Below are 18,328 nucleotides of genomic sequence, written 5' to 3'. Positions count from 1 at the left end.
CTGGGATACGAGTCATGAAACTTTTGGAAAATCTTTATGTAGAAAGTGACTTATTTTGAATAATTTGCATTTCATATGATAAATAATGGGGGGAAAATCTATGGTATAAAATAAATATATCTTGATTCAAAGTATTTCAGCAAGGATGTGAGCCGGCATCTCTAGTGTTTGAATTTGTTAGAAATAAATTTAGTCTGCTGACCAGCAAGTGGTTTACTAATAATAGTAATTAGCAATGATGCTGGTTGTCACAATATTGCCAAGTGTTCATTCTTGCAGTTTGAAACAGTAGGTCAGGTGTGTTAGACCACGTAGCGAGATTGGGTGTAAGTTAGCTGAAATCTACAACATGAAGCTGTTCATCCGGTGTCCATGGTGACCAGAGTTCAGAGACAACTCAAAGTTTAAGAAGCAGGAAATTCTTGGCAGACTAGAATTATACTACCGAACCCCCAATGCAAGCAACAAGGTTCTTGGAGTAAGCATGAAACTGCCCAAATGTTGACTGTTGTACAGAAAAGGCGGAAGTAGACAAAACACAGCCCTACTCCTACGACCAGACGTTCTAAGCACACCTGGGGGGATCAGTTGGCAGGGTCTGTGGTTTGTACGTGAATTTTAACTTCCTCCCCCTCACCGTGTTGATGTCGTTTCTATGCTAGAGATCTCACACAGACTGAAATTAGCCAGGCCAGTTCTGCTTATTCCTAACCAGATAGCCTTGGGAAGTTACTGAACTTTTTAAACTGTATCCATCTGCAAAGTAAGGCATATCGAATTAGCTTCATGGAAGCATCGCAGAAGCAAATTTTATAAATACACAAACACATAAGTTATGTATATCTGCATTATGTATATTATATAAGCATGCATATATACTCATATGCATGTTTATATATTATGCTAGAAATTACCTAAGAGATACTTACAATTTAGCTTTCATTCACATCTAGGGGACTAAGACTAAACTGATCTTAGTTAAAAAATGTTAAAGATTCCAAAAATATTGTAGAATGTTCTGGACCTCTGTACCCACCTAAGGGATCAAGTGCTGGAGAAGGCTTTCAGCTTACCAATAAGGTACTTGATAAAGAGAAACTAGTGACTAGTTGGTGCTGTATCAACTCTTCAATGGCAAATGGTTGATAGTAGTGTTGTTTTGGTTAGTACTCAAAGCACTGGGAACCAGCAAGGTGACTCCTGGGGTAAAGGCACTTTCCTCTCAAGTTAAAATGCTGACTCAGCTCTCTCTGATTGTTGGTATAAAAATCACAGTATTTGTGAGATTCTGACATTATCATGCGATAGCCATATCTCCTTTTGAAATGCTTAATGATCATAAAGGGACAAAAGGACATTTCTTGAATGATTAGTTGTTCCTTGGCAACAAGAAGAAACTCAAGCAAAAGTGAATAGCTGCTTGTCTGTGCCCAGTGTGGACTGCCTGTCTTATTGCTTCCATAACTCATGGAAAGCCAGTACTGGGTGTTTTGAGATTAATTTTGAGATACATTTGTGGTAGCGCCTGTGGGCCACTTAGGGGACAGAATACAGTCTTAATTAGCACGAGTTCTGCTTTTTAAAAAACATTATCATTTCTTTAGCAAAATATTCATATATATGACATGCTTATGTAATAATTATTCCTCAAACTAGATCCAGGCTTGACTTCAAACAAAAATAGTTTCTAGTATTTAATTTTTTCCTCTAATTAAGAAAAAAAGGCTTCATTTCAGTGTTGGTTGCTTCATCCTAATCACTTGTTTATAATTCTTAACAGGAAAACCCAAAACCAAACACCTGACAAGACCTTTGCTCCCTCACTGCAAGGTCCTTGAGTACAAGTCTTTACAATTCTGGAAACATAAAGTTCTCTGTTCTGGTTCAAGAACAATGTTGGAGGAATTTGTGCATGAATAGACAATGAAGTAATTAACTTACAAAAGCAGCATCTTGTCTTTTACAGGAATCATTTTCTATACTGTAGCCATTTTCTCCTTGAATAACCTTTTGTTTCTGTCTGTAAGTCCCACAACACAATCTGCTTTAATCTGTTCCTCTCCTCATTAGGGTGCTGCTGGTAGTGCAGAAGGTTCACCCACGTGTTCAAACCGATGAAGGATTCAGCACCCTCCAGAAGTCTGTTAAACATCTGCTGAACACTCTGGACTCCCCAGCACAAGGTATTGTATTTTCATCTCACTGAAATAAATGCAGCATCACAAAGCCCATCAGAAAAATGAAGTGGAATACAGCAGATGCAATCATGGATACACAGCACTATTCCCAGAGGAGGATGTATGCTATCTATAAGTCTATGCCTTGAGTTGAAATGTGAAAGGAAGCCATGACCCCAAAAAGGATGAGTTTCTGGAAGTTTTCTTTATGTAAAAATGAGCCCTCTTACCTTGCAAACTTATTTTTATGCTTGGGATAGAAAATGAATATCAGATAGTAAGCATCCAGATATAGATTTCCATCATTACTCTTTGGAACAAAAGCCTAAACTGAATTATAAGATTTGTGTCCTTATTTTATTTTAATTTTTTTTTGAGACACAGTGTCACTATGTAGCTCTGACTGTCCTGGAAATCACTATGTAGACTAAGGTGGCCTTGAATTCACAGAGATCTGCCTCCCTCTGCCTTCCAAGTGCTAGGATTAAAGGCATTGGTCACCACACCTGGCATGTGTCCTTATTTCTGAACTTGAGTGAAAAAAAATCAGAAAGAATGTTTCAATGGAAAAATATACATTCATCCAACCTCTTGAAAATACATGGTAGATATCAGAGCATAAATAATCTATCAGTAAAAGTCAATCACCCCAGTATGACAAAATATAGCATGTTGCAACAGAGTCAGAAAATGTCACCTTTGAATATATAGAATGTCATTACCGAGGAATCACATGGAGACAGTTGGATGGACACACACAGGCACACACAAAGGTTTAGAGCTGTTAGGAGCAAATCCCCACTGCGTGAGCAAACACAGGTTAACATTTACCTCTTCTGAATGAATTCAGAAGTATGCTTTCTTGTCTGCATTTGCCAGTTTTTAAACAACTAGACTTCTGCTTTTGGATTCTAAAGAAAGCATCCCGCAAGCATCAGATGAAAAGCTGACTGTTCTTGTATTGTCTCAGGTGCCTTATGAAAAGCAGGCTTTAGAAGCCCGTGAAGAATTCTCAGTGCAGAGAATTCATGCTTAGATACCAGTTTCTGTTGGTGAAGAGACATTTTCTATCTATAGCTACAGAACTAATGGCTTGCTTGCAAGGTTGATTGTTTCTAATGTTAACATTTTTATGAACACTGGAAGAGGTTTACTCTCTTAAAAGTCTGGGCTGGAGAACTAGGCAGTGTGCTAATTATTTCCTCTTTTGTTTTTAATATTTGCATTTTAAAGACTTGAGAACTTCACATTTCTCTGACCATTATCTTTTATTATACCTTATAATTAATAATAATAATAGCATGATTAATAATAATATAAATCAAAGTGATCAGCTTAAGATTTTCTCCTCCTAAAGACAAAAGCTTATTCATGTCTTAGAAGGCAGAAGTAAACAGTATTTCTTACTAACATGACAGCAAAACCTTTTCCTGGTGAATGATATAATTCAGTTTTCTATATTTCCATATTTTACAACAGCCAAGGTTTATATCTATGACTGTGCTAATGACCTTAGAAAGTATTGAAGTATGCCATTGAATGGTTAAGATGATAAAAAAAAATGCAACCAGAAAAGGTATTCTTATCTGCAAAATTGGATGTGTTTAACTCCTCTTTGTTATTAAATCTTGTGATGCACTTGTGAGGTCATCCATCTGGGATAGTAGTGTGGGTGCATTTAAGTCTATTTCCCTAGTCATTAATTCCAGGCCCCTACTTGCTTGAACAGAAATTTCATGGCCTTTGAAAGTTTTCCACAGGTATTTCTAGGGCTTCTTCAGGAAACTCAAATTCAAACCAATGATGCTAATTCATCTACATGAGGGCCTCTGACCACAAGTGCAGAAGCTTGCCACCTCAGCCAGGTCATCACTTGTTTAGTCTTTGTGGGTTTTAGCCATGTTTGAAGGATATGTACTGTCACCTAGGTTTTACCTTCACTTAAGGTAGAGTGAGTCATAAGAGAGTTGGTTGGCTCCTGCAGGTCTCATACCAGCATTCTTTCAAATGAAGAAAACAACTGCACCATCTGTGTTAACACTAAGTGATTCTGTTATCAAAACCCTTCTGAGATATTATCCCAATTCACAGCCAAAGACACTGGCTTTATATGTGTTACTCTGCCAGCAGGAGGCCAGTCTGGGAGTGGACCCTGGACCTATCTATTCTCAAAGCCAGGTCCCTTAGCTTTTTTATGGATGACCTCACTCATGTTTCCTTTCAGAGACACAGACACACTGGGCTACATAGTTTCTCATTGGGACACACCAGTATCTGCTGTCATCAGATCACAGAACTGTTCTTATCTCCTACCACTGACGGGATGTCACATGCCATGACATACTTCTTCCTACATGACACATTTCATAGCTATCCACTAGTGTCCTACACATCTGGATACCTCAATTCCTGCTCCCTGTGACATGCCTCAGATCCAGCCTGAATTAGAAGCACACTTAGCACATCATTCGAAGCCTCCACATGAGCCATGAAAACACAGAGATGCGGTTGTCTCCTCTCTTTGTCTTAAGGGGTCTAATTCTGTACTCTACCCAATCTGGGGTCCCTAGATCCTGGATACTGAGCTCTAGTGGTTCCTTTTATGAAGAGTGAGTTTCAGGAGCAGAGGTCACTTTTGTGAATCATGGGCATGTGCTTTTTTGCAAAGTCATAAATCCAGTGAAACAATATTTTAATGTAGAAAACAGAGTGGGCAAGATTACTTCGTGGGAAGCACTTGCCTTGAAAGTCTGATGACTTTCCCATGTGTGTTATGGCACATACATACCCACATGTGCACACATAGTGTACATGTGTGTCGTAATAAGTAAGAAATTAAAAGTTGACTCTTAAAACAAAGTAATCCTTCCTGGCTTCTAGCCATCATAGCACAGATGTCTTTACACATCCATGTTTACTCTTATATTATTCATAATACTCAGGATCTGGAAACAGGCCTTATGTCCATCAACACAAGAATGGATAAAGAACATAAGGCGCATATCACAAGGGAGCATTATATTAAGTGAAATAAGCCAGGCTCAGAAAGACAAATATCAAGTTTACCATTATATATGGAGCCTGTGTTTAGGTTTAGGTAGAAAAATAGGAGATAGGTAGATAGAGATAGATACATAGATACATAGATACATAGATAGATACATAGATACATAGATGATAGAAAGGAGACTATGAAAAGAGACAAAATCTAAAGGGGGTGGAAAATAAGAGAGTGGTGGGGTGTGTATCATGGAAGCAGAAGTGTGCTATTTGGAAGGATGGAGGGGTTCAGCAAGCAGGAGAAAGATGAGAGTGAAGTAAAGCAGTGGAGGGTAAACAGGTACAAAGTATAATAATAATACACATACACACATATGTATGCACCTACCATATATATATAAATATACATACATACATACATACACACACACACACACACACACACACACACACAAGAAAATGTCACAGTAAAGCGCCAGGAGGATGGATCACTGGGTACTTGCTGACAAGAATAATGGCATGATCTCAGTCTGGGACCGACAAGCAGAAGTAGAAGCCCAACTCTCAGAGTTGACTTCTGATCTCAACACTCATACTGCAGGATGCATGAGAAGTAATAAATGAATAAATGGAAAAAAGTAGAAAATATCCCAACAAAACCCTTTCTTGGTATGCCACCGACCCCAAAGTAATAATAATTAAAAGAAACTATGCTGATGCAAAAGGGTTATCTAGATGTCTGTGGGCACCATTTTTTACATGCCTGATTCTACAAAAGCCATATAAATAAAAGTTTGCTTTTTAATGGTTTTAACATTTTCCTATTCATTTTGGTCTGTTTAGTAAACTGGTAAGAATATTTCTTCCGAAGTACTTTAGAGCCCTTAGTAGATAAAGGGGCAAGTTTCTGTTTAAGTTTGGGGTCAAGTCTCACTGATAACACGAAGTTAATTTCTATTAGTTACTCACTTTAATAGCTTGATGAAAAAGAGACACTCCATACCCAGAGAATGTACAAATGCCAACAAAGCTCCCGAGAGCCTCATACAGAAGTTCAAAGTGAACAAGAAATGGTTTGGGAAATAGTTTTGCATACCTTTCCATTGAAAAAAATAAGTCTCAATAGATTTCTGTCCTTAATTTTTCAATATATAGATATCAGTAAGTAATAGTATTACCATTACTGACTGGGATATTTATTCTGGGTGTCTTTGTTGCTGGTCTTTTAACTTGATGAACCATGTTCTATAGGTAGGACAATAATATTCAATTGCCCTTTGGATAAACCTTAGAAAAATCCACTCCACTGAACAGGAAAACTGAAAAGGCCACTCTGACAGTTACTAGAGGCCAAACCAACTTAGACATGAATGATACAGAAGTTGGTTGGGGGAACAGTTTAAATTCTGGGATATTCTTCTGTGTATACATTTATTTCACTAAAACAGAAAAAATAAAAAAAATTACGGTGTCTGTATAGCTTTGCACGAGGACATTTTCACAAGACTGTAGGACGCACGACCTGGAAACCATGGGAGAACCAGTAAATCTGCTAGTTTAAGGTTCTACTAAAATTAGTGAGGCTACTGAAAAAATGACAGCATCCAAGCATCCTGGCCCATTGTGAGCAGCATCCAAAGATGGGGCTGATTCCCTTCCTGAGCAAGATGGCTGAAAGCCCTGGATTTAGTGTTTTCATTTTTGCCATGACTGCTTAAAGAATTTTTCATTTCCAGTTTTTCATGTTGTTTCTACACTCACTTCGTCTGTACAATTCAACTATATAACAAGCAGGGTCAGGAACCTTTTTAACCTCAGGGGTTATGGTGTCTCTTCACGTATGGTGTCATTACATTCAGTTTTTGGAGTTACCCTCCACCCTCCGTACCTTCTTGTTTGAGATAACAACCAATCCTGTTTACACTAGTCAATGCTCATTCATAACTGGGTCCAGTGATCACTGCCTGCTTTTTGAAAGAAAGTACAGATTAGTGAAGGCAACTGTTTCCTAGGTCTACATCTGAAGCACCCAAGTTGGGTGGGTGGGTAGGGGAGGCAGAAAAAACCATCCAGTGACACATTAGACTGAAAGTGGTTTCATTTGATTAACAAATTGTGATCAAGGTTCACAATCTTTCATTATGAAAGTCACCTATGAAAAGAGGTCTCAGGGCAAAATAATGCGGTGGTCTGATGTGTGCATGAAAAAAGTTGTTAGAAATTCCGTAAGTTGGGATTATTTTAATCAATAGACACCATTTCCTACAAAAACCTTAAATGTTGCCAACAAAAAGAACGTGAATATCATTTGTAAAAGTTTTGCATTTCCCACTATTAATTGGACTTGAGATGATGGGGGGTGGATAGGCAGTGAGGAGTAAAAGTGTCTTTGAACAAAAACGTTCTATGTTTACCCGTGTCTTATTGCTGTAGGTGACAATTCAACGCACGCGTGGAGCAGTGATGACGAACAGGCACTGTCTCCAAGCAGTCTGGCTGCCCAGTAAGTCGTGTTTTCAAATTGTGGGTTACCTGGCTGAATAAACAAAATCATTTATAAACACCATTATCTTATCAGCATGGACAACCATGCAACTGTAGCATCAAAGGACATTATCAAGATGTAGTGAAGTTGAAACTAATTTGGGCGTATTATTCAATATACTTTGGATGACATAGCATGAAGAACTCTTCTTGTCCTAAGACTGCATGACTGACATAACCAGCCATGTTTGGAAGGGCTACTCAGTGCCTGTGAGTGAAGTCTTGTAGGAACTTGTTTCCAGACTCATGAAGTCTTTCTCTGTGGAAAATATGTAAGCATCTGTGTTAGCCTGCTCAGCTCCTGTCACAAAATACCATGGACAGGGCAGCTTATCGATGATGGAGGCTTACTCTTCACATTTCTGGGTGAGCCCAGCATCATGGTGGGAGCGGATTTGGTGTCTGAGAAAGCATGCCTCCCAGATCATGAAGGACACCTTTCCAAGGCTGCTTTTATAGGCCACAAATCACATTCTCAAGAGCTCTGCCCTCAAAGACCACACCTTCTAAGCTCATCATCACCCTGGTAACTAGAATGTCAACATATAAAATTCGATACATTCAGGCCCTAGCAACATCCAGATTTTTAACATTGCTAATTCTTTAGAGTTTTAAAGAGTCAAGATACTTTAAAGCTTAATCAAGATAATGCAAAATTTGTCTGCTTTCCGGGATGTTCACATAAGGAAAAAAAAATACAAATCATTTAATTTTGAACTTCTCCAGGAACTGACAGTGGACACCATGGTGTCTAAAGATTGCAAACGTGAGCAGATTTTGAAGGAACTCATAATTAGGATAGGGAATGCAAGTCGTTTCCTGTAGTATCAGGCTTAGGTGTAGCTCAGGGTCAATTTAGAAACTAGTTGGTTTTGTAGGTAAAGGCTGCTTTAGCTTGATAAATCATGCTGTTGCAGTTCTCAGGATTTAGTCACCCCAAACACATCTTTGTACTAGTGGAAATTTGCACAGGTAAAATCTATAAGGAAAAAGGCAAGGAGAGGCTGCTCAATGGTCCTAAAACACAGTTAAGGAAGAGCTACGAAGTTCCAAGAGTGTTGTTGCGCAGTAAAGTGACTAGATATAGCAGTGATGTGCAGCACATTCCAAAAAGCCAAGGAGGGGCTGGAGAGATGGCTCAACAGTGAAGAACACTGGGTGCTCTTTCAGAGGACCCGGGTTCCCTTCCCAGCACCCACATGGCAACTCATAGCCATCTTTACCACCAATCATAGGGAATTCAATGTCCTCTTCTGGCTGCTGCAAGAACTGTACGCATGTGGTGTACAGGCATACATGCAAGCAAAACACCCGTGCACATAAAATAAAATTTTTAAAAAATGAAACAGGTCTCACTATGTACCCTTGGCTGATGTGTAGCTTGCTATTTAGACCAGGCTGGCCTTGAACTCACAGAGATTGGCCTGTCTCTATCTCCAAAGTGCTGGGATTAAAGGTATGCACTATCACATCCATCGTAAATGAAATAAAATATTTTTAAAAGCTAGAAGAAAGGATTTTATAATTCTTTTGCCATTAAGAAATAAAAAATGATGAGAAGACAGGCACACTTAAAATCATTAAATATTATATAATGTGTACATGTTGAAACACTGCATTGTATCTCATAAACATGCATACTTTTTGTTTTCACATCCCACTTAAAATAAACTAAATTAGCAACAAAAAATACTTATTTTAACCATTTTTTTTCTAAGATAGAGTTTAATGGAAAGATCTCTAACCAAAAGTAAATTCTGGGCAAAACCCGCTTCCTGTTTCCTCTGCCATCACTTCCCTCCTCCAGCCCAGGTGCTTCTCTCACAGAATTCCTGGGCAGTCCCACTTTAGCTCAGTTGTCATGTTTTAGATAGCTAGGCCTTTGATATCCTTCCTAGACAGCCATCACACATAATAATTTTTCTTTTTACAAAAACCCTTTAAATTGATACTGTAGATGCTTTTGCTGATGCTAGGTATCCCTCCAGACTTGCACAGCATTGACAATACTCAGCACTTCTGTCTTGCAAATTCCTCAGCAATTGCTGTCAGTGTCCTAGCAGGAATTCAATACCTGTAAGATGGTCCTTGTCATGATTGATGAAATCAAGGCGTTTCTTTGAACTTTGCATTTCCATTTTAAAATAATTGCACCAATGCAATGGTGCCACAAGATAATAAGGCTTTGGGTTTGGCTCTTTCTAATAACAGCTGCTCAGTATTACTCTTCTCTTACATTTCTCCATCATTCTTTGTGTTCTAATGTCTTTTTCAATTTATGTGCATGTGCATGCCTGTGCATGTGTGCACACGCATGTGTGTGTGTATGCCCATAGCCTACCTTTTATGGTAAACACTTTAGTGAGAAAGACAGGATTTTGTATAAAGGCTCTTAAATTGCTGGTTTAAAAGAATCACAAGGTATTTATGACAAAACAGTGGCTTGTGTATATAGTCTAAATTTGTGAATATATCAAGTTCATTAAAGCAAATGGAAGGGAGGGGCATATATGATACTTCTGGTTCCCTTCAAATCCAACAGAGAGTTAGGCCAACATTTTGCCCCTGGACACTGCTGCCTGGGGAAGCTGGCTCTCGGTGTTGTACCTCCAGCAGTGGAAAACACCGAGAGGGAAGGTGTGAAAAGGTGAGAACCACAAGAACCTTCCTACAGGAATCAGTCCATGTGAAGGCGTCCAGAGATGCCTCATTGGCAGACAGGTTGAACAGCTAGCATCTCTGCAGCTCGCTACATCCCTTTTACAGATGAGTGTATCTACTCAATGATGCACAAAAATGTAAATGCTCGGTATTCTGTGATGTAGATATTGTCGGGGTAAGCAGAGGGTGGAGTAGAAAATTGAATGGATCATTCCTTCAGGGTGTTCACAAGACACACATTTCTCTTGAAATCTGTACTTGCTACTACAAAGGAATGGAATAAATGGATTATTCACCATCACCACCACCATCACCACCAAATAATGGATGCCTGTATTTACTTATACTTCCATAAATTGTTTGTCTCTTGCTTGGGATTTTGTTTCTCTAAATCTTGTCTTTTAGTTTATCCTTGGAATCTTCTAACACAACTTCCCATTTCCATTAATGCTACCATACATTCCAAAACAATGGCTGTCATATATATTCCAAAGCAATGCTTCAGGGTTCCTTTCCTTTCTTCCCCCAGCCTCTCTGTCTCTTTCCTTACTTCCTTCCATTCTTCTTTCTTTCTTTCTTTCTTTCTTTCTTTCTTTCTTTCTTTCTTTCTTTCTTTCTTTCTTTCTTTCCTTTCTTTCTTTCTTTCTTTCTTTCTTTCTTTCTTTCTTTCTTTCTTTCTTTTTCTTTCTACATTGCTTTTATGACCTTGACTGGCTCATACCCTGGGTTGAGTGACAGAACATTAAACTTACCTGCACACAGGCATGACTTGGTATTCTACGGCTAACCTGTACAATGAAGTTAGTATTGTTGGCCATTGTTATATTCCTGGTGGGTTAGTATTAGTTATAAGGTGATTTGATTTGAAAAAAATCTACTGACTAGATGGTTCCTTTTATTTAAGCCATACAAGTTAGTCTAAGCCTATACTCTCCTGCCCTTTATTTGTGAATTGATAAATGGAATTGATTACCGCCAAAGAGGCTTTGATAAATGATGAAGCAAGCTGTCTAAAGCTTAAAGATCTAAGGCACCCAAAAGGGGCATTTTCCACAGTCTCTTGTCAAGGAAATACCTAAACAAGAGCTTTTAGAATGAGTACTATAAAACAGGAATTTGTGATTTAGCAGAATGATCCTGTGGGTAGAGGCATTTGTTGTACAACCAGGTGACCTGAGTCCCATCCTGGAAGAACCAGTTCCAGCAAATGTTCTATCTATGTCCACCCATGTTCTGTGGACTATGCACCTCTTATTCCCCCACAATAAGTAAATGAATTTTTAAGAAGCCTGGGCAAGTAGCTCAGTGGAAGAGCCCTTGCCTGGCATGCTGGATTCAATCTCCATCACCAGAAAAAAAATTTAAAAAAAAAACTGTTTAAGACATGAATTATAATTAAGTGATAGTCAGCCATATGATCAATAAAGTGTTCTCCTGCTGCCACGTTGGAGACTTTTCCTAGCGTTGGTTTATTTCTTTTTAATATTCCTTCAGGATCCAGTGTTGTTAGCCCACAGTTCAAACATCCAGAGGTTTCTTTAGTATTAGTGCACTTTCCTCTATCACTGGCTGTGTTAGGAGAAGTCCCACCCACCAGCATTTGGATACAATGCAAATTAACGTGTAACAGAACTTGTTCTTAGTTACTTTGCCTGTTGTTCGGTGTAATTCAAAGCACCTGTCTTCAAAACAGGTCTCAGCATCTATCCTTTCTCTGTGACTTAAAATGTAGCAGTAATGGAAGAAGCCGCAAAATAGAGATGCAGCCTTATGGCTGAGATGGCAGGGAGCAGACACACACACACACACACACACACACACACACACACACACACACACACACACACACACACACACACAGGAGCATGCGCTCAGAAGTGTGCCTCCTTTATACATCAGGTTTTGGTGAAAAGGGAGACCCAGTTTCACAGGGGTTTTAGCACTCCAGCCGACAAATCACACTTTAAATGATTTTCTTTAGTCATATATTATCTTCTAATTTACAGGCTCCTGATCCTGGAAAATTTTGAAGATGCCGTCTTGAACATATCATCAAATAGTCCGTATTCTCCTTACCTGGCATGTGTAAGAAATATGACTGATGACTTGGCCCGGGGATCCCCAGGTGATACTCTCAACTCTGCTCTGAAGGGTTAAGACATGAGCTTATCAAAGGAAGAGTTCTTAAAACCCCTTTCTCATATTTATACTCCAGTTTTAGTTAAGTAATTTAATATTAAAATAGAATTTCTAATGTCATTATGCTATCTTCTTGCTGCGACTTGAACCCTGTGGTCACCCGAACAGATTTTAGTAGAATGGTTTCAGACTAAGCAATGTGATGAAGGTAACTTGGATGAACTTCCTGAGATTCCAGAGTCATTAGGAGCCCATCCAAGCCTTCACGACATTTCCTGTGTCCTTAGTGCCCCTAAGTTGTTGGAAGGGTTCCAAAGTTCTCACATATTACATGAAGAAAGGCCTCCATGTGGCAGACTACTCCCTGCCTTCACACATTTAATTCTCATTTTTTTTAAACCTATGTCAGCAACCATAAAGACTGCAGTCAATTCAAATGGTTCCCACTATTCTCTCACACGTTATTTTTTCCTAACCCAAGTAGTTTATGAAACACAGTATCAAGCAAACATTACAACATATATCTAAGACTGGAGGTTTTTTTCCCCAGACATTAGTCAATTATGGTTGAAAGAATGTACTTGGATGCAGTGATTATACAATCTATTTCTCCTCCGTGTATTCCTACCTAATGTGCCCAAGAGTCAGAAATTAAAACATTATTTAATTCACCAAGAGCCAAAGCTGTGCAATACCTTTACTAGAAACATTTTTTATCTCTAAGAAGCACATCTGTGAATATTTTAAAAATAATGAACTCTATAGTCCACATGGTTCAAGGAAAGGTTAATTTTCACTCATTTTATATTTATATTGAGCTACAGTATCATCCTAAAAAAAATCTTTACTGATAAGTCAGGATAAAAGTCTCTTGCCGATGTGCTCCCCAAGTCACCTTGTGGTTCTCACGAAGTAATTCTTCCTCCCTCCCCTGCAGATAATCTAAGACTTCTGCAGTCCACGATTCGCTTCAGAAAATCTTTTCCTCAAAATGGCTCCTATGAGGATGACGTCCCTCCATTTCCCGAAGTCCTGAAATCCAAGGTAAGCCATGGAAGGAAATAATAAATAAATGACACGTGAGGAAGATTCGCTTAAAATATCTGATTATTGCAGACAACCTTGTTTCACCTGCAGCTCCGCTCGGGTCCAACGGTGAGAAAGTTGCTTGGCTTTACGTTATGGTTCTCGGTGTCACCTCAGCATCAGGTGATGCATAAGAGCCCAGTCATGGTGCTCATCAGCATCCATGAACACGTCATAATATGGTTATCTTATTAAGCTTCGTAATTTGGGAGTTTGTTGTATCATTTTTTTTTTATTTTGCCCCATTGTTAGCTTTTAAATCTACAAAAGTAGATTTTAAAAGCTGTATCCCGACTTCCCGGTGCACAAAAGTCTCAAAAGTTAACTTATCTGTTTTTCTTGTCATCAGATTAGAAACTAATAAGTCATGTTAAAACCCGTGACCCTGAAGAGGGAAACGAGAATGAAAATGTAGATCTCTTAAGCTTCAGCCAGCAGCTCGTGCTCCTTTGTCTAGTCACACACAGTGTACAGATTATCACAAAATTCATTTCTAAAGCAACTCTATTGAGTTTTGAAAGCAGTTTTCCTGGTAAGAACTACAGTTTAATTGGATTTATGTAGCCTGGGATAAAGTTAAATTAGAAGTGGTTTATTTAGGGCAAGCAAGTGATTTGCTGTGCGGTAAACAAGCTGTAATTAAGCAGGCATGCAAAACATTATGTCCAAGTATATTACAGATAAATGTGCTCATTAGACTACCTACCTTTTAGCCCCAGCATTCTACATGAATCAAATTTTGTAATGTACTTAATTTAGCATTATCTTAATTTATGCAAATGAGAAAGAAGTCATACATTCACCCAGAAAGCTCTTATCTATCTTTCAAGAATCAGTGTAAACGTCACTCCTGCGACATTAGATTATCGCCTTTGCCTTGTTTTCCAGACATCTGTGCCTCTTTCCTTCATTTTATATAACTATGATATCATCCTCACTGATAAGTCAGGATAAAAGTCTCTTTCCGATGTGCTCGACAAGTAACCTTGTGATTCACACAAAGTCATTCTTCCTTCCTCTTCTGTAGACAATGCAAGACTTCTGCAGTCCATGATTCACTTTAGAAAAAAATCTTTTGTTCTGTTTCTTTGAACTGGCTCCTGTGAGGACAACTTCCTCTTTTATTCGTAAGACGTCATCTCTATCCCGAAATTCTTATAATCCAGCCAGCAGAGAAGGCAGGAAGACAGAGTCACAATTGTGGCACAGTGAGATAAGTGATGTGGTATGCAGATGGACGGGGTTCCGTGTGTAAGGATGGGCTATCTACCTCTGATTATGGGGTACAGAGGTGGAAGGAAGAAACTTGGCCAAGAGTATAATACTTATTCTGTGTCTTGAAAGTCATGTAGGAGTAGTTCACATTCATTCACACATTCCAGACACAGAAACTTGGGTTTATAAGAGGTCAGAGGCATGAGCCTCAAAGACAGGCGAAGGTTCCCTGGAGTCATGGGAAGGCGAAGGTAACTATGGGAAAGGAAGGGAAGGTGCTGTGGAGGGTGGCCATGCCTAGGTCCTGAAGACTGCTCTGTTAGTAAAGGAATTTGAGTTTGGTCTTGAACGCATCAAATATGAAGAGGGCAAATTTTTCATTTTTGAAAGAGATTAGATTGAAAGAAAGTTAAGTGGGCCATGTCTGAAAGAATCTAAACAAAAAAACTAATAAATAAATAATAATACATAATAATAAATAAATAAATAATAAATGCAAGCACTGCCTGTTTGGAATCAGTGCAGAGAACAGGACGGGAGGGAGTTTCAAGTCCAAGTTCGGGAGGTCAAAATGAGGTGAGGCACAGGGAAGCAGGAGCTCTTGGGGCTGAGACGCTGGCCTTTGGAACGCGTTACATAGAATTACAGTCTACTGAATGTACGTGATATCGCTTCACTAGAGTAGAAACTCTGACAAAAGCAGGCCTTCTTCATCTCCCAAACCACACATCTCTAAAACTAAGGGTTTGACTCCCGAGTGTATAAACGAGATTATTAAGGTAGAATGCCAACAATAGCCCTGTGTTTTCTGAACTGCTACTCAGCACACGTCCGTGAAAGAATGAGGCCGGGCTCCTACAGTTTTATAAGTAGGGAGGCTATTACTTCCTGCTGTTTCCAATGTGGCATGCATGTGCAGTCCATAGGCCCCAAATTTTATTCACAGCTTTCCTTTCAGCAGGGCAAACCCTCCAAAACACCAGATGTTTGCCCATTAATGATATTTCCTTCTATTTCTCTCTCTCTCTCTCTCTCTCTCTCTCTCTCTCTCTCTCTCTCTCTCTCTCTCTCTCTCTCTAAGTCTTTTTGGTGGAAAGATGAGCTTCCTATGCACAAAATAAAGTTTCTTATACTGGGCAGGAATGCAGATAATAACGCTTTTCAATTTTGAAGACAGACCTCCCCTCCATTTCTATTTACCATCCAAGGGCTCCTGGGTGTTGTGGATTTATCACTTAATGTCCATGCTATTACAGAGTCTTCATGATCATATTAATGAAAATCCTCATTCAGATGCATTTGGGAGCTATTGGGCAATGAGGAAGCCCATCATAGCTGGAAATGGAGTTGGTTATGGATCATTGTCCAACTACAGGCCTGAACCTCTGCCTGAGATGAAGGAAACAGAGCCTTTACCCGGGCTTTGGAAAACCAGTAATCTAAAGTTAGTGTCTACTTTGTCTAAGACAGCATCTCACTGTACAGCCCTGAATGGTCTGAACTTACTGTGTAGCCCATAATGGACTTAATCCTCCTGTCTCTGCTTCCTGGGTGCTGGGATTACAAGTGTTCACACCACTTCTGGTTTTACTAACAAATACTGTGTGTATGTGTATGCTTATGTATGTGTGTGAATTGCAGACATATGAGTTTGTGTCCTCATGCACTCATGCGCACACATGCTGAAGACAAAACAGAACTTTCGGTGTCTTCCTCTGTTGCTCTCCACCTTGCTGCTTTTCATCAGGGTCTCTCACTGAGCGGGAAACAAGTTCTTGGGATCTCCTCTTCCAGGGCTCGGGCTGCAGACATGAGTAGCCAGTGAATGTTATGGCTTCATTCTCAGATCCTAATGCTTGCAGACCAAGCAATCTTACGCACTGAGTCATCTCCATAGCACCACTAACAAATCCTTTAAACGAGAATTATAATCACTGGGTTTATGTTTATCATTAATGCTCTGTTGTAGAATATTATTTTGAGATGTTACATTTGTTTATGCTTTGGAACATTTGTTTAATGATGCAAAGATGTGTTGTGTTTTTTTTTTTTTAATGTTGCATTTGTTTAACTGTGAAACTGTGTTACTGTGTCTGTCTGAAACACCTGATTGGTCTAATAAAGAGCTGAATGGCCAGTAGCAAGGCAGGAGAAAGGATAGGCAGGGCTGGCAGGCAGAAAGAATAAAATAGGAGGAGAAATCTGGGAGGAGGGTTTGAGGAGCGAGAAAAGAAGGGGCCAGCCACCCAGCTACATAGCAAGCCATGGAGTAAGAAGGAAAGAAAAGGTACACAGAAATAGAGAAAAATAAAAGCTCAGAGGCAAAAGGTAGATGGGTTAATTAGAGTTAAGGAAAGCTGGCTAGAAACAAGTCAAGCTAAAGCTGGGCATTCATAAGAAAAAATAAGCCTTCCTGTGTTTATTTGGGAACTGGGTGGCAGACCCCCCCCCCCAAAGAGTAAAACAGCAAAAGCAAAAACAAAAACAAAAAACAAACAAACAAAACTAAAATGCTCATAGCTTCTGAAAGGGCAATGCCTGTATTGCTCCTAGAATAAAGCAGTGAGTTATGACACTTGTGAAAATCTTGAGATTCCCCCCTTGGTGACTGTCTGCTTCTCAGTACCCCCACCCCGTATTAGTCACCCTGATTTACATTCTTGTTTTAGAGAAGCAAACCAACTTCAGTAATGCAGCTAAGTATCAGATATCTCTTTCGCTGCCCTTTATGTCATCCACCACGACTATACTGTATGGAATTTTATCGGTTTTTCGTCCGTGGATACTGACCTCGCAGCTACTGAACCGTTCTCAGTGTCCATTCAGTAAGTCACTGAAGCTGGCTGCCTCTCAAAACTCAGTTAAGAATGTATGGGCCCAACGTTATTTATCCTTGTTCAAGAAAGCCTCAAAAGAGACCAAAGTGATGGCTCTTAATACAAGAGAATACAATTCAATCCCCAGTGCCCACATGGCAGCTCACAACCCTCTATGACTCCAGTTCCGGGGTATTTGGAACCCTCTTCTGGCCTTTGAGGGCACCAGACACACATATGGTGCACAGACACACATACAGGCAAAACACCAATACACACAAATTAATTAATAAAATGAAATTCAGATTTTGAGAAAGCATCAAAGGGCAGGCAGAAGCCGGTAGTGTGTAGACATCTGGCTCCATCCATTAGAGGTTTAAACATATCTAGTATTTGGAGAAGCAAAGTCAGGAATAGCTTGTCAAACACGTAGTTACAGTGTGCAGAATGATTGGGTCTTGTCCAGAATGGAAAATTTCTCATAGCAATAAGGCCAGCAAGTAGACTTTGCATACCCTATGAAGTCATGTCAGAATTTTCAAAGCCATGAGTCAACTGTGTTATTCAATACTGTGAAAAATGAGTCAATGATACTCGTTCTTCAGGATGGTCAAGTAATTGGCTTCTGTGGCCTTCCTGTGCTTACTGTAAACCTCTTGTTAAAGACACATCAGCCTTTCTTCCTCAGTG

General features: G+C 39.4%; 1 protein-coding gene across 2 annotated transcripts in view; it reads left to right on the top strand.

Moving 5' to 3' along the window:
* Positions 1 to 18,328, top strand: part of Abca12 (ATP binding cassette subfamily A member 12) — a 151,887-nt gene that overhangs the window by 57,248 nt on the left and 76,311 nt on the right. For both annotated transcript variants that reach the window (XM_052749250.1, XM_052749248.1), the window contains exons 8-11: positions 2,071 to 2,183; positions 7,611 to 7,680; positions 12,389 to 12,507; positions 13,459 to 13,565. In XM_052749250.1, coding sequence (XP_052605210.1) covers positions 2,071 to 2,183; positions 7,611 to 7,680; positions 12,389 to 12,507; positions 13,459 to 13,565 — 409 coding nt within the window. The remainder of the gene's footprint in view (positions 1 to 2,070; positions 2,184 to 7,610; positions 7,681 to 12,388; positions 12,508 to 13,458; positions 13,566 to 18,328) is intronic.

This window comes from Peromyscus californicus, unplaced genomic scaffold (assembly GCF_007827085.1).
Source record: "Peromyscus californicus insignis strain IS unplaced genomic scaffold, ASM782708v3 Scaffold_21__1_contigs__length_65335640, whole genome shotgun sequence".
NCBI classification, from domain to species: Eukaryota; Metazoa; Chordata; class Mammalia; order Rodentia; family Cricetidae; genus Peromyscus; species Peromyscus californicus.
Note: the sequence above shows the minus strand (reverse complement) of the source record. Positions and strands in the feature narration are given on the sequence as shown.